This window comes from Hetaerina americana, unplaced genomic scaffold (genome assembly GCF_022747635.1).
Source record: "Hetaerina americana unplaced genomic scaffold, ioHetAmer1.1.p SCAF_12, whole genome shotgun sequence".
NCBI lineage: Eukaryota > Metazoa > Arthropoda > Insecta > Odonata > Calopterygidae > Hetaerina > Hetaerina americana.
Genome location: NW_027286292.1, coordinates 29,785,887 through 29,801,382, shown reverse-complemented (window position 1 = coordinate 29,801,382; position 15,496 = coordinate 29,785,887). Strand labels below are relative to the sequence as shown.

General features: G+C 34.3%; 1 protein-coding gene across 7 annotated transcripts in view; it reads right to left on the bottom strand.

Moving 5' to 3' along the window:
- Positions 1–1,474: 1,474 nt before the first annotated feature.
- The window catches only part of LOC139685756 (adenosylhomocysteinase-like 1), a 186,070-nt gene continuing 172,048 nt past the window's right edge, over positions 1,475–15,496 (bottom strand). For all 7 annotated transcript variants that reach the window (XM_071582825.1, XM_071582829.1, XM_071582830.1 and 4 more), the window contains 9 exons: positions 15,139–15,169; positions 14,886–15,053; positions 12,385–12,535; positions 11,652–11,804; positions 11,386–11,551; positions 8,066–8,233; positions 7,065–7,143; positions 6,625–6,745; positions 1,475–2,924 (listed from right to left, as the gene is read on the bottom strand). In XM_071582825.1, the coding sequence (XP_071438926.1) occupies positions 2,918–2,924; positions 6,625–6,745; positions 7,065–7,143; positions 8,066–8,233; positions 11,386–11,551; positions 11,652–11,804; positions 12,385–12,535; positions 14,886–15,053; positions 15,139–15,169 (1,044 nt within the window). In that variant the 3' untranslated portion in view covers positions 1,475–2,917. The remainder of the gene's footprint in view (positions 2,925–6,624; positions 6,746–7,064; positions 7,144–8,065; positions 8,234–11,385; positions 11,552–11,651; positions 11,805–12,384; positions 12,536–14,885; positions 15,054–15,138; positions 15,170–15,496) is intronic.

Below are 15,496 nucleotides of genomic sequence, written 5' to 3'. Positions count from 1 at the left end.
AGACATTTAAATAAAAAATTGCACATTTTTATTCATTTCCCCTTTATAAAAGGAAGATGTCACTTTAAAACACTCATTATTAGGCAGGTATAACAATGCAAATATGTATGCACATTATTAGCATCAAATTAATATCACTCTATGGACAGAGCCAACCTATGGCCATAGGCATGAACTAAGCCCACTTTTCCAGAATATTTTTCAATATTATTTAAGCATGAAAGGGTCATCCAAGCCGGCTTAGGAATATTGAAATTATACCTACATCAGTTTTACAACATGTTTAACTTAAGTTAATCAAAGCTAGACCTCTGTCGGTAATATTCATGTGCTGATTTCAGTAATGCCATTCTCTGTTATGACAGCATAACCAAATGTGCATGCATATAAAACTTATGGAAGTTTGCAGCCCAGATCTTTTTTTACATTACCAAATGCCAATTCACGCAAATTTAAATAAAACTGCCACACAAATACACACATCATGCAGGAGGTCTAATAATGAATTTATCAAAAACTCTCAGATGGATACTGAAAATTATACAAGAGTTCATCAATATTGCTGTAATGATTTAAATTAATAAGGTTAAAATCGAGTCCAATGGCACAATTCCATGTTCATGCTGAAATTATATATTCTGGTGCAATATCTATGTATGTCCAATACATAAAGCAATTCTACAAATTACCTACAGAGAGGTATTTTGGTCCATTTTAGTGCCCTATAAAAACGTCATGACTAATGAGATTGGATATGAATGAGTTATTTTGCATATGAAATTCATTTCCCTATGCAGGCATGTTTTAGGGACATTTACTATTGGCCTTCCGCATGCTGTATATTGTCTTATAATAGTTTCTATAATGTTGAACAAATACATGTCGAAAAGGTGCAAATTGCTTCAATTAATTGCTCCAAGTTATCTTATTTGCTGACAAAATGAAATAGATCTCCCACCAGTAATGTGTTGAGTGAGTAGAGTGGAGGAGACTTAAAAGACTTGTAACCAAACTTACTTTCGGGCATGCCCTCTCACCTTAGAAAATATCAGTCTGTTTTTCAGATTTATTTTAGAATTTTTACCAGCACATTAGGTGACTAATAATAACTCTTTTCAACTAGATAATACGAGGTCTTAACTGATACTTTCACATGAATTGGATTTGATGAATTTTATTTTAAGATACAGTGGCCATTGCTCTCTCATTTTAATCACTGAATCTGGTAGTCTGGTATTGTACTAAGTATTAAGTACTGGTTTTCATGTTTAATAGCATTGGAGATAATATTTCAAACTGGAACTAATATTTCAAAGAAAAAGAGCAAATGTATACAATTAATATCATACAGATACTTAATTTTAAGCTCCTCCACACTTTGAAGTTCACAAATTTCTACTTAATATGCAAACTAAGTCCATATAATAGAATACCCAAGTAAATAGTTTTCAATAATTTGAAATACAAAAACAAGTGGAATTGAACAATTTTATTTAACCAACTTTCAATCAACTTTTTTACTATATTCGGTTGGTAGAGCAGGTCAACAGCTTCCCAAAAATACATAACATGTGCCAGTACTACTTAGAACAAAGATGTAAAACTCATACAACGGAAATTCTACTGTCATTCAAATGACATAAAATAATAGTGTTTCAAATAGGAACCAGTTATGCTTTGTATTTTCACAACAAATTGTACTAAATTACTACTAAGCATTACATGTTACTCTATATAATTAGCAAAATGAAATATTTAAGAACAAAGAAGCTAACTAAAATTACAACAAAAACTGGGTAACCATCAATAATTAGTAATAAGGGGAGGATATAAGACAGGTTAGAAAGATCAACTACTATTCTCAGAAGTTTCTTTTTCAGGGACAACAAATAATAGTAGTTTGGTATGAAACCACCATTTCATCATGTACCACAATTAATTACACAGGTATTACATCATCTCAACATTTGTTCCAACATGCAAAGTTTTTTATACAATGGAAAAAGAAATTCCTTAATGTGAAACCAAGGAATTATTTAAAATGCTTTTCAGCCATTCTGAAGTCATATTTTAAAATAAAATATTACTTAGTATATCTGATGAAATAATTGAAACACATTGATCAAACTTAAAAAGGTGAATGAGAATGGCAAATTCTCCCAAAAAGTATTACAGGATATAAATTATAACACCATATTTTGCCATTTATCAGTACAAGTGTGGCTACAGAAAATACTTAACAACTTGTTTGATTCATATTCAGTGTAATCATCAGCAACCATGGATACCTTGTATCACATATATACAGATACATCTTTTGGTTGCAATGCTCAATCGATAATGTATTGGAAAAAGTACGGTATTAACAGTAATTGTATTTATTAAAAATAAAAGATTGCATTGACTCCAAAGACCTTATATGTAAATATACAGATAATGTACACTCACAATTCTTTCAGTATGCACCAAAAAGACAATTAAATGGGACTGCTCATTAAATAAAGTATTCCACCACCTCCAGGTTTCCATAAAATATTCCACCACCTGAGTTTTACACTTGATTTTGTTACTGTGTATTGCTTCTAACCAAATTATTATCTCTAATGAGCTGAACAAAGATAAGTAATTTGAAAGAACTGAATTACACCCTTTACAAACAGTGGAAATTGTGTACCAGACTCAAATTGAGCATTAAATAAACTTCAAATATGAATGCACTTGAATCCCTTCCTCCTCTAGAAAACATAAGAACAACTGATTCAAATTCATACATGAATAAATTACAACCTATTTCCTCTTCTCATTAGTAAATGTTTTAATCCTAATTTTCTCAGAGCACAACATTCTACAGGAGTCTTCTACGAACAAAGTCCAAACACCAGTTGATTTATTCACAGAAGATTCCATTACAATTGGATTAGTACCTGAAATGACAATTAAGTAAATGACAATTGAGTAAATGTTTCAAATATCATTAAATGCTTGTCATTATACTGTGCACTAATGAAGGACATTGCCAAAAAAGGATTGTAGTAGCACATATTAATTAAGTTAACCATAATTATTTCCAGATGTTGGGGACCGAGTGGTTTCTATAAACAAAAAAATTGAGTACATAGGATTCACGGTAGAACAAAGCTTATATGAATTCTGAATACAAACTGTATGAATTTCATGTCACCTTGCAACATTTAGAATTTGATAAAGTTGTATTCCTTCAGAAGAGGTTTGACTATATAATGCCATTTTCTCATTGCATTAAATGTTGTAACTATGAGGGTAGGGTGAAAAGATTCCAACCTAACAAATAAATGAGACTTTTTCTTAAATTTATTTATATTTTTCAAATAATCTCCTTTGAATACCATACACTTTATCCAGCGATCTCTAACTTTTTAAACTCTTCCAAACAGCAGTTAATGTCTTTATCTGCAAAATAGATACTTCTGTATGGGATAACCTCCTTGCCTGATGAAAACCTCTGTCCTCATAAGAACACTCTAAGGTTAGGAAATGGGAAAAAGTCACCAGGGGTGAATACAGTGAGCGGCCAACCAATTCGAAGCGCAGTTTGTGAATTTAAGCCATGGCAACTGCTGAAGCATGAGCAGGTGTGTTGTCCTGATGGAAAAGTGCTTAATTCTTCTTCAAATGCAGTGGTTTTTTTGAAATTTCTTCCTTCAGCTTGTCAAAGAATGATGCATAATACTCTCTTGTTATTGTTTCACAGTTTTGAAAATAGCCGATGAACACAATTCCATGACTATCCCAAAAACAGTCGCCATCACCTTCCCGGCAGATGGAACCATCTTTGCTTTATTGGAACAGGTTCACCCTTTGCAGCCCACTGTTTTGACTGTTCTTTTGTATTAGGAGTGTAAGGGTGAGTCTACCTTTCATCTTCAGTCATGACTCGACACAAAAAATCTGACTAGCTTTGCTTAAACTGCTCCAACAGGGCCTTGAAAATGCTTAATTGAATGTGCCTTTGGTTGAAAGCGAGTAAACATGGCACCCAACGTGCTGAAAGATTACATATGTCCAATTCTTTGGTCAATATATGCCAAATGCATTCTTTGGATAAGCGCATTCCCTCTACTATCTCTCGAACCTTAATTCAATGATTATCGAGTACCATTTGGTGAACTATTTCGATTTTATCAGTGGTTGTTGCAGTTATTAGCCATTCCTAACACTCATCATCAACCAAGCTGGTAAGAACATGCTTAAATTTAGCTACTCAAAATTTCATGATCTTAAATGGTGCTGTAGAGTCCCAATACACATTGTCCAACTTGTCTTTGATTTGTGTGGGTGTATTGCCTATCAAAAACAAATATTTAATGACAGTACATTATTCATTTTTTCCATTTTGACCAAAACTCTCACAAGGACTCACTCAAACGATTGCAAAACAACAACTGAGGGTCCAAAGTGGCTGAAAGTTTAGTGAGTACCTTTCAATACATTCACAAACACATTCCCCAACTTGTTGTAGAGTACTGCCATATTTATGTTAAGGTCAGAATCTTTTCAGACAACACTCGTAAGATACATCCTAGCATTAAGTCAGAATAAAATCACAATATCCAAGTACTGCAAGCAATAGTCAAGTTATGTGGACAATATGGCAATATAAAGGTATTGAATAGGTAAATTAGAGGTTAAAAGTATGTTCAAATCTGAATATATATGGCTTAAGTTATCTAAATTCTTATTCAGCAACATGCAGTCACTGAAATTACTAATTGGCTTAATCAGGTAGGCTACACTAATGGGATGAAATCCAATTCAGACAACATATTTTAATTTCCATCCCTGAAAAAAGTTTCTTTCTATGTGCATGGAATTAGGAGTGACCACCCCACATTCTGACTCGGTACAGTAATGGCTTTAGTTGGTCAAAATCATATCACTTCATCATGGTACCTGCTTCAATACAGGCATCTTCTCCATGATCTAGTGTTTGATAGACCCATACAGTGAACTTTCAATTATTGATGCTAATGGGTGAATGATCACAGTAGCTGTATTTAGGGGAGACGACTGACAGCTGAGGTCATTTGTGCCATTATGGATGGACAGGAAAGGATGAAGGGCAGAGAGAAACCCGGAGTCAGCATTAGCCTACTCTTAACGAAAGGTGCCAAGGGGTCCGCAGCTTAACATCCCATCCGACGGATGGTAACTTGTAATTGAAAAATATTGATAACCAAAACATATAGAAAACATGGCTTTGATATAAATGGATACACACAGACTCTCCTTTTCGATTCCTTGTGATTCATTGGCACTTTTTAGCAATGGAAGGCACATTTTTTTCCATTTTTCAACCAGATATTTTAAAAGAAGAATTATGGTTTACAAGAACACAGAACCATCAAATGAATAGCAGCATGTACTTCCCTTAGAAAGCTAAACCAATCATGTAGTTAGGAAAAAAAAATAACTGGTGAGGAATGAATACTGAAAAGGATAGCTGATACGGATTCATATTCATCAATCGATAGCGATTAAAATTATGCAATGCAGTTAGTTAATGACTTATTTGTTTCATAGTAAAGCTATGTATTTACTAAGATTAAAAGAAAATATGGAATTCTTATGAATGCGTGGGCTAATGAATGCGTAGGAAATGATACTAGGAAAGCACAAATAGTACAAAAATTTTGAACTAAAACATTAAATGCGAGCGCCAACTTTTTATTTTGTGAATTTGAAAACTTTTTAAAAAGCCCAGGCATTTCAAACTTATATTAAAAAAGTTTATCGAAGTACAAAACATTTATACATCTTTACAAATGAAATTTTATTAAAATTTTGAGGTGCTAGGAAGAGAATAGCACAGATAATCTGTACAAACATGATTGGGAATGTACTCTCCTTGCAACACCTCCCTATCAATTCACCCAGTTGACCAAAATAACAGAATTACAGCATTTTAACCATTTTTAAAAATAGGCTTCGGGAATTGTCTTCATTCAAATATCAGTCGATAGATCAAACACTTTCAACTTAACCACTGATTGCTAAAGATATCTACCTCCTCAGTAAGTCTTGCAGCTCAGCAAGTCCTGAGCAGTTTAGAGTTTACATTTTCAATTCAAACTAAAAATAATTAAGCCTAATAATCTACAATAAATATTAATCCTTGTAAAAAATTATAAACATATATGTATAGACTCTTTATTCACCATGATGAGTGATTTCTACTTTAACTATCCACAGTTTTAACAATCATTATGTGGATAGTTGTCGCAAAAAGTACTCATGGTGGTGAATTAACAGTATATACATCTGCATTTAAAATTTTGTATATTATTTAAGCACACATAAAGAGTAGAATTTTATCTCAAGCACAAAAATACAGACAAAATGCATTTTAGGCGTGGCCTGGAATTAAACACCTAACACCTCTATGCATATTTGTACATACGTATTTGTATGTTAACTGATTTATTCAATGAGGTAGTTATGTTTAATTACAGCTACACGCGTACAGATTGATATAATCATTATGAGACTGAGGGAAATACATAGTGCAGCATCAATGCTTCATAAACTTTAATTATGCTGAATATTGAACAGAGAACAATAAAAACTTGATTAAGGCAAAAATTTTACCTGTAGTAATTTGGCTTAAATGGCCCAGCTTTATTCAATCCCATATACTTGGCCTGCTCGTCAGAGAGCTCAGTGAGATGGGCATCAAATGTTGGTAGGTGAAGGCTGGCAACATACTCATCTGAAATTAAGGTTTCCATTAAATATGAACATATATACTGTCCATGATAAAAGGTACACAAGTATTTCACCCATGATTTTGAGATTTATACTACAAGCAGAATTTAAATAACATTATGAGTTTGAGGCATTGGCATTGTGATATAATAATTTAATTCTTATAAGGAATGAAATGCCTCTAAAACTTGATAAGTCTAGCACCGTGATTAGACCACTCTTTTATTGATAAGCTACTTTTGAGAGGTTCACAGAATGAAATCAGAGGGCGTCCATTTTGAACTTCCGCTGTATTTAAGAAGTATATAACTTCATCAACATACCCATTTTTTTTGGCAGTAGGTAAACATCTGATTTATATCGAACATGAGGAGCATTGAACAGCTCTATCAGGGCAAGAGCCTGCAATAGAAAATTAAATTAACAATAAAATCACATCTAAAATCTATTTGCAATAATTATCAAAAGTATGACCATATATTACTTATAGAGGGGCATAGAATAATGGAAATAAATGAACAAGTCTTCCTAAACATGGATATCAATGGACTCATGTTCACTCTGGCACCACTTGCACTCGGGCAACTTGATGGACTATGTTGATGGACAAATTTCATAAAAAAATTACAGAGGGAATATTTCGTCATCAATTCATATAAGAGGAGGCATTTGAAATTATTAGAAATTTTAGCAAGCAGAGGAAGCTTTTACAGATAGGAATAAAGGAAATACTTGTAAACCAGTTTTAGACCTCAAAGACCTACTACTATGGAGAGGAATAAATTTCAACACTGAGTGAAAGGTGGGTATAAGAACATTTTGAAGTTTGCAGGGGACTTGTAAAATCCTTGAGCCATAGTAAGTTTGGTGCATTTGCAGCTGAGGCCCTGTAGGACTAGCCAATTCTGAGGCAATCTCTCTGGATGATTGCAATGGAGCAAGAGATGTCTTCACTGAGTTTCCTCATCAATGATTTTTTAAATTCTGGTTTTGTGAACTGCTTAGTGATAAAATAACAGGTCAATTCGCTCACGATATTTTAGATAAGTATTAACTTCATATCCCTGAAACAGTTTAACCTTTTAAGGGAAATTTTGTGGTAAAATATTTACACACCATTTGGCTTTATAATATCAATTTTTATGAGTTATGCATTTTGCCAAAGTGCAGTACTAATATTACTGCAATCTTAGTGTGCATATATGTACATGTAAGTCTGTTTTATCATGCTGGCTATATCAATTATTATTATACACTCTTTCCAGGCTATCAGTAGATCAATCATCAATTTTAAGTTTTTTTCTATAATACAAACAAAAATTACCTGTGTTGCAGCAGTGATAGACACAACAAAGGAAGGAAGGCTGGAACAACTCAAATTTACTAAGCGCCCTTCAGCAAGTAAAATAATCCGTTTTCCATCAGGCCAAATCACATGATCCACTTGAGACCTAACTTTCTCCCAGGTCAAGTCAGGGGTTCTCAAGCTATTCTGTAATCATAAGGCAAAAAATTCAGACATATCAATAAAAACGATTATTAGTAATTAATGACCACAAAAATTATGCCTAAAACAAAAAAAATTGCAGAATCAATGCATTAGGATTAAATTTCTCTATTTCTTAGATGGAGAAAAACTATACCATGCAATAATGAGTTATGTCATGACTTCTGACTGACTTAGTGCTTGACTTTATACAAATAATTGTTAAACCACTATTAACAAACTGGTGTCATAAAAGGTTTTGCATGCTCTAGCATGACAAAACTTAAGTAATCTTATTGCAAGTAATTTTTTCCTCAATCTCCTGACATTCTTTAACAGTTTGGTTACTCTAAGCCCAGAGCATGTGACCCATGCATTCAGACCAATTAAACATTAAGGAAAATCTAAACACATTTAGGGACACTGAGGTCACCTTATAGACCAATATACGAGGGTCATCCGGAAAGTAGTACCCGTTCGTGCCGCATGAAGTGCTGACGACGCGAGTAGCCGCTGGACGAGGTCAGATAGCTTCAGTGGCTTGTCTGCCTTCTCTGAGCCAAGTTGCGTGACGCTAGCATTGCCTGTGTTGTTTCTGTGATTGTTTACAATGTTTAAAAAAATTGAGAACGCCGCCAGTTGTGAAGTGAGGGCAGTGATTAAATTCCTCAATGCAAGAAACGTTCGCCCATGTGATATTCATCGCCAATTAAAGGAGGTGTATGGAGACAATGTAATGGACGAGTCGTCTGTTCGGCGGTGGTGTCGCAACTTCAACATGGGGAGGGGGAACACACACGACGATGAGCGTTCGGGGAGACCGTCTGTCATTACAGACCAACTGGTGAGCTCAGTTGACGAATTCGTGAGGAACGATCGGCGCGTCACAATTGATGACATCTGTGAGCATTTTCCCAATGTTTCTCGAACAATTGTTCATGAAATTGTTAAACACCATCTGCATTATGCAAAAATTTGTGCAAGATGGGTCCCTCGCGTATCTCAATGAGCTGGCGGCGAAGGACTATGCAGCAGGAATACAGAAACTTGTCACACGTTATGACAAATGCCTTAATTTGCTTGGAGATTATGTTGAGAAGTAGTTTAAAGTATCCTCTTTCAAATAAAATTTTTTATGTTTGTTAATATTTACTTTTGTGTCTTTATTTCACGAACGGGTACTACTTTCCGGATGACCCTCGTAAAATGAAATCCTCACATTTCAAAGGAATGGCATTATCCACGTATGCTATAAATAAAATATCATCATAACTGAATTTAGGTGCTTACATTAAGTGCCAGGAAAATAAAAATTATGCACCGCTTTCATTATCAAATATCTATTAATGATTTACATGCAATTACTAGATCACAAAATAACTAACTATTGATAACAAAACAGCTCACTCACAAAATAACTCATTACCTATAACCTGATGCAGAGTTTCCTGACTAAAATATAAAAATACAGCAATTGTTCATAATATTGATGCCATATACTTGAGCAGGTAGTAAGCCAAAATTGACTGAATCTTCAAAATACAAGATTCTAACAAGTAATAGAAAATGAAGCCTACCAGTAGACTTAGTTACTTCTCCTAGCAAACCCTCTGGCTTGGTTTTCTCAGCAATCACAGTACACAGTACTCTAGTGCTTTAGCTTTGTGGGGATTCTTTAAACTGGGGATACATGTACAATTTTCCAAGACGCAAGATAGCCTAAAGGATACGCTGATTAGCAACAGATTAGAGGGCTAAGGTTTGATTCCTGGTGACCCTGAAATCCTCAGTTTTTCCCAAGCCATGTGATTTTTTGCACACTGGAACCTCCTGGGAAATGCACACACTGTTGGGCTTAGTACAAGATGTGCTCCACTGTTGCCTATTAAACCATCCTCAAGTTCACTGCGACAGTTTTTTATAATTTTGTCATAAAAATATCCTCCTCCACCAAGACAATTTCAAAGGCATGCCTAGGGTCACCATTGGGTGGATTTGCTGTCATACATTACTGGTGCAAGTGTGTGGTGGTAAAACAACTGATGGGGAAATGATTCACGTTGATCCATCCCCAAGGAACAAATAAATAATCACCTTTACATCAATGGCATAAATTAACACAATATTGTGAGAACCACTATCAAATTTAGCGGCAAAGTCTTAGCAACTTAACCAATCCCCTTTTAAAGTTGGTGGCAAGGAAATAATTGATAACTAGCCAGGGCAACCAAGCCCAACACCCTAGGTTCCCCCCTAACTTCTGCCCCATCCTTCTCCCACTTCCCGTTGGACCCCCTCCACATTTCCTCCTCCCTCTTGCATATATTACTAAATACATCCCACTCACAAGAATCCTGCCACTATCCGAAGTATTCAAAAATACAAGCATATACATATACTTTGGTTGAAACTGGAAATTTAACTTTTATGCTGAACTAGTGCATTCGTGGGGGAATTTGACATTTAACTAATGTACATTGACAAAAGAAATATAATTACTACACTAACCATCCTATACAATTAGGCACCACTTAAGAGATAAAATTGACCTTTAAGAAATACAAATGTGCACTGATATACTCTTAAACATGTTTCTGCATGCACAAATTCTTTATCCTTCAATGGTACAGGAAGAAATAAGAATGTTATTAAAGAAAAATGTGCTAATAATTATTACATTAAACTTCACCAATTTTTTCTGCCCTTATATTTCAATATTTATTTTTTACTGCATAAATCAGTTGGATCCCCTAACCATATCATCCTAGCTATACCACCCAGCCTGAATGTTTTTAATGGATATCTCACAGTAACTCTTGAGATTTTTCCTGAGAGAGATGGGCATGCTGTCAATTATTTTTCATACTGGTAGCAATTATGATTCTACATGCCTCATGTATGGTAGGTACTCATAATCTGAACTAATTCTTTCATATGGTAGAAAATTTGAAAGGCTATATTGATGAATTCATAGCTTACACAAGTATTAAGAAGTTCAGGATTAATCTGATTAGGATTTTATCATGAGAACAGTTTTCAAAAGATTTTTTTAATGATCCAACTGGGTTAGGTCATCTCAGGTATTGCACATAGTATTTTAAACTAACTATTAACAATAATAGAGTTAGTAAAATAATCCATGATAATAAGTTACTTACAACATCAATTTCAGTATTTGAATGCCCCATGTTACATACGACACAGCCATTCTTCATTTTATCCATGTGTTCACGGGTCACAACATTTTTGTTTCCTGTGGCAGACACAACTATATCAACATTGCGGATAACCTCATTGAGCTTAACCACTCTGAATCCATCCATGCTGTCATTGTTGAAAAAACAAAGGTGCATATTTTTAAAAAATTGTTAAGAATACACTTGAAGGATCTAAAAAACATCAAGGATTCATTTCATGTACCTACCAGGCTTGTAGGGCACAAATAGGATCTATTTCTGTGATGTATACAACACAGCCAAGGCCCTTCAATGCCTGGGAACAGCCTTTTCCTACTTCACCATATCCACAGAGAACAACTTGCTTTCCCCCAAACATTATGTCAGTGGAACGTTTCAAGCTGAGGATAAAAATATTTTATCACATTATGTAATAATAATAATTTCATTCCTGTCCACTGATTATAAAAGCTAATCTCTGGCAAGTCAAATTTCACCAGGCAATTTCACTACATGATGCATTAAGGTACTTATGAAATACAATGACACATATGTTCATTAGGTGAAGATCACAGACGGGAAGATACAACCCTAGGCATGAACGATCTTTACATTTCATCATCAAAAAAGTCTTTCACACAATTATAGTACCTACTTCATGGACAAAAAAGCCTTCAGTTTTTCATCTGATAATGTAGGAAAAGAATAATTTTAATTTGCCTAGTAAAATAATTGCAGATTTTTGAGGTCATTTTACATAGGGTTTTGGGTATTAGTTTGACATTTTTCTGAGTAATTTTTTTCCCAGGCAGCAAAAAACAAGATATTCATTTACAAACAGGTAGTTTTTGTTGACAATTGAAATATTTCATAATGAATTATTGAAAGAAAAATCAAAATTAGTCCTAGAACATAGAAAAATCTCCTATAAAGAAAGGTTACAAAATTAATATTAATTAAAAATGGAGAAATTGTACCTACCTATCGATGATTGACTCTCTGCAACTGTACAAGTTATCAAATTTAGTTTTTGTCACCGTATCATTTACATTCATGGCAGGTACTGTCAATTTTCCAGCTTTGGACAATTGGTATAGTCGGTGGACCCCAGTCACACTTTCTTCCACTATGCCTTTATTGGGAAAATTGTATACACATATTAATAAATATATTATTATAAAAAATCAAATATGCAGATAGACAATGTCAGGTGGCACACAAGTCCCAAGTACTACTATCAAACGCCTTGGAAAAATAACATGACATCTCAAATTCAATCAATATCACAAAAGATAATGAATAAACTCAGTCAGAAAAAAACAATACAATTAAAAGTAAACTTCCAAACACCAATCTCTAACACAAAAAAAATTCTCATCTCATTAACACCAGTTTCCCAATCAAAAAGGAAAAAAATCAAAACTAAGCTGTTATACATATACAATTTTACACACAATATCAATAAAACTATTATATTAGTTATTCACATCTTTGCTTAAAAGTATTTACCCTGTTAGGAAAGGGCTTGAATAGTTTTGTAAGTAAACTGTTCCAATCAATATTTGTTTTATTAAGAAATCAAAATTTTTTTATTTGTTCTTTGTGGCCGGCATTTTATCTTGAATTTGTGATCATTCCTCCCTATAAAATTTGGATTTCCACCTCTTTCCTTAGTTCTGCCCAAGCTTTCTTCCAATTCAGATTGCGGAACATTCCACAAAGTCTGCTTATTTTTCTTCTACTTTGTAAAGGTTCCCAGCCCAGCATTTTTAACATTTGAGTCACACTCATCATCCTCCTATACTTCCCCAGTACATATCTGGCAGCCTTTCTTTGTACCTTCTCCAGTTTTTTAATATGTCCTTCTTCGTGCAGGTCCCATACAAGTGATGAGTACTCTAAAATTGGTCTTACCTGGGTCTTATACACCCTTTCCTTAGTTGCTCCTTTGCTCCCTTTGAGGTTTCTCATCGGCCAATGCAGAGTTTTGAAAGCTTTTGCAACAATGTATTCCTCGTTTAGCCCTCACCCTAAATCCTTGGCTAAATATACACTTCAGTACTTACAGCTATCACTGCTAGGAATGACATTTTCTGACATTAATATCCATCCCATTATTTGTCACCCTTTGCAGTACATTGCTGTCACTCTCCACTTTCCTGTAGATAATGCAGTCGTCCACAAAAAGTCTTATCCGAGATTTAATATTTTACAGGAGATCATCGATATAGATTAAAAACAAGAGTGGGCCAAGAAAGCTTCCTTATGGGCCTTCCGATTTTACCCTCATTTTTTCAGAATACACCTCTCCAAATTTGACCCTTTGTGTTCGACCTTCAATGAAATTTTTGGCCCAAGAGATTACTCTTCCATCTGTACGTAGTGGTAAATGGTCCATCTTAAGCGAAATATATTGAGGCACAGTATATAAAAAAAAGGAAATGGCAAGTAACAAAAGACAGACAATACAAACACAGCCATTCAAATTTTACATTACGATAAAAGTTAAAAGTATACCTTTTCATAGGCTCATCATTAAGATGGCACAAAGCAACTAACTCACTATACATTGCAACAATTAAATTTAGTTAAAGTTAGGCCCTCACAATCTATTAAAAAAGTGTACGAAAGTTTTGGGACGTGCAGTGATGGAAGATGGATAATCAGAGAGAGAGGGTGGTTAGTGGAGAATAAGATAAATAGCCATTAGCCCTTTCCCTGGAAGGAAGGTACAGTGGCAAAGAAGTACTACATGAACATCCTGACTATTAACTTGTTTTTTAGGTCTGTACTGCCTGAAAAATCTCTAGACAGATCCTGTTCTCAATGTAGTCACACAAATATGAAGATGGACAGCAGACTTCTACATAAGTGACAAATGAAAAGTTAAGAGTGAGGATCTGAATACTTCCTATTACCTTCCTGAATACACCCTTTTAAGAATGGAAGTGTTCAGATAAAGAGTTAAAAGCTTGCCCAATGAAAAGATGAGGGGGACGGGGACTTGATAAAGATGGTTGAAGATGGTGAAGGTGAGAGGTTTCTGAAAGTACAATAACTCTATTAAGGTCAGAGTTTGACTATCCATGAATTCAATCTGTATACCTTTGGAAAATTAATCTATAGATTTTATTACATAGAAAAGATATATTGTATAGCAAAATATGACAGTTCATTTCTATGGGAGCTCAAAACAAACAATGTTCAAACCTTATTATACATATGAAAAAGAAAAAGGTTCAGCATTCAAACAGACACATTTCAGTTATTAATAAATAAAGAGCAAGAGAGTCTCCCATTTTGCACATCTAGAGAATTTATATCGATTCGGAGAAAAACTCGTGTGGTCAATGAGATGAGAAGCAAAAATGTTACCACACAGGATACATTACGAATATATTCAAGAAAGCAAGTTATTGATTTGATTAATGATCATTTAACTTTTGGAACCATTATAACTTTAAATACTTCTCCACACATACCTTTAATCATTTTAAACATGGCAGGGTACTTTTTGAGCATTAGGTGAGTGGCATCCCCTCCATCATCCAAAATCATATTTGGCTGCCAATTCTCTGCATTTACACACTTGTCTATGCACCACCAAAAATCCTCCTCAGTTTCCCCACGCCATGAGAAAATTGGAAACCCTAAAAAAGCATAATGAGTTACTATTTATTACACCAACTGACAGTATTTATAGCAGATAAGCTAATCAGCAGATGACAGGCTTACCTGCTTCAGCTAGAGCAGCAGCAACATCATTCTGAAAAATGAAGAACAGCAATAATAAACTCGATTCAGTACTGTTTCAGGCTAATTAATACAATAAAAAAGGAACATATTTTATAGAAATGTTTGCCCTAGCTTGTACCTCAAGCTACACACTTAAATGCAACCACGGAAAGAGGGTGACTAACTCTCGCTCTCATTCTTCTCTTCAAAATTCTCAAGATTAGTGATAACATCTGCTACTTATTTTGAATGAAAACGGATGAAAAATTAGGTTAAAGCAGGTCTAGTGAATGTGAATGCATACATGGCATGTAGTAAATTAATAGCACAAGATATGCCATATTACTTATTTTCTAAG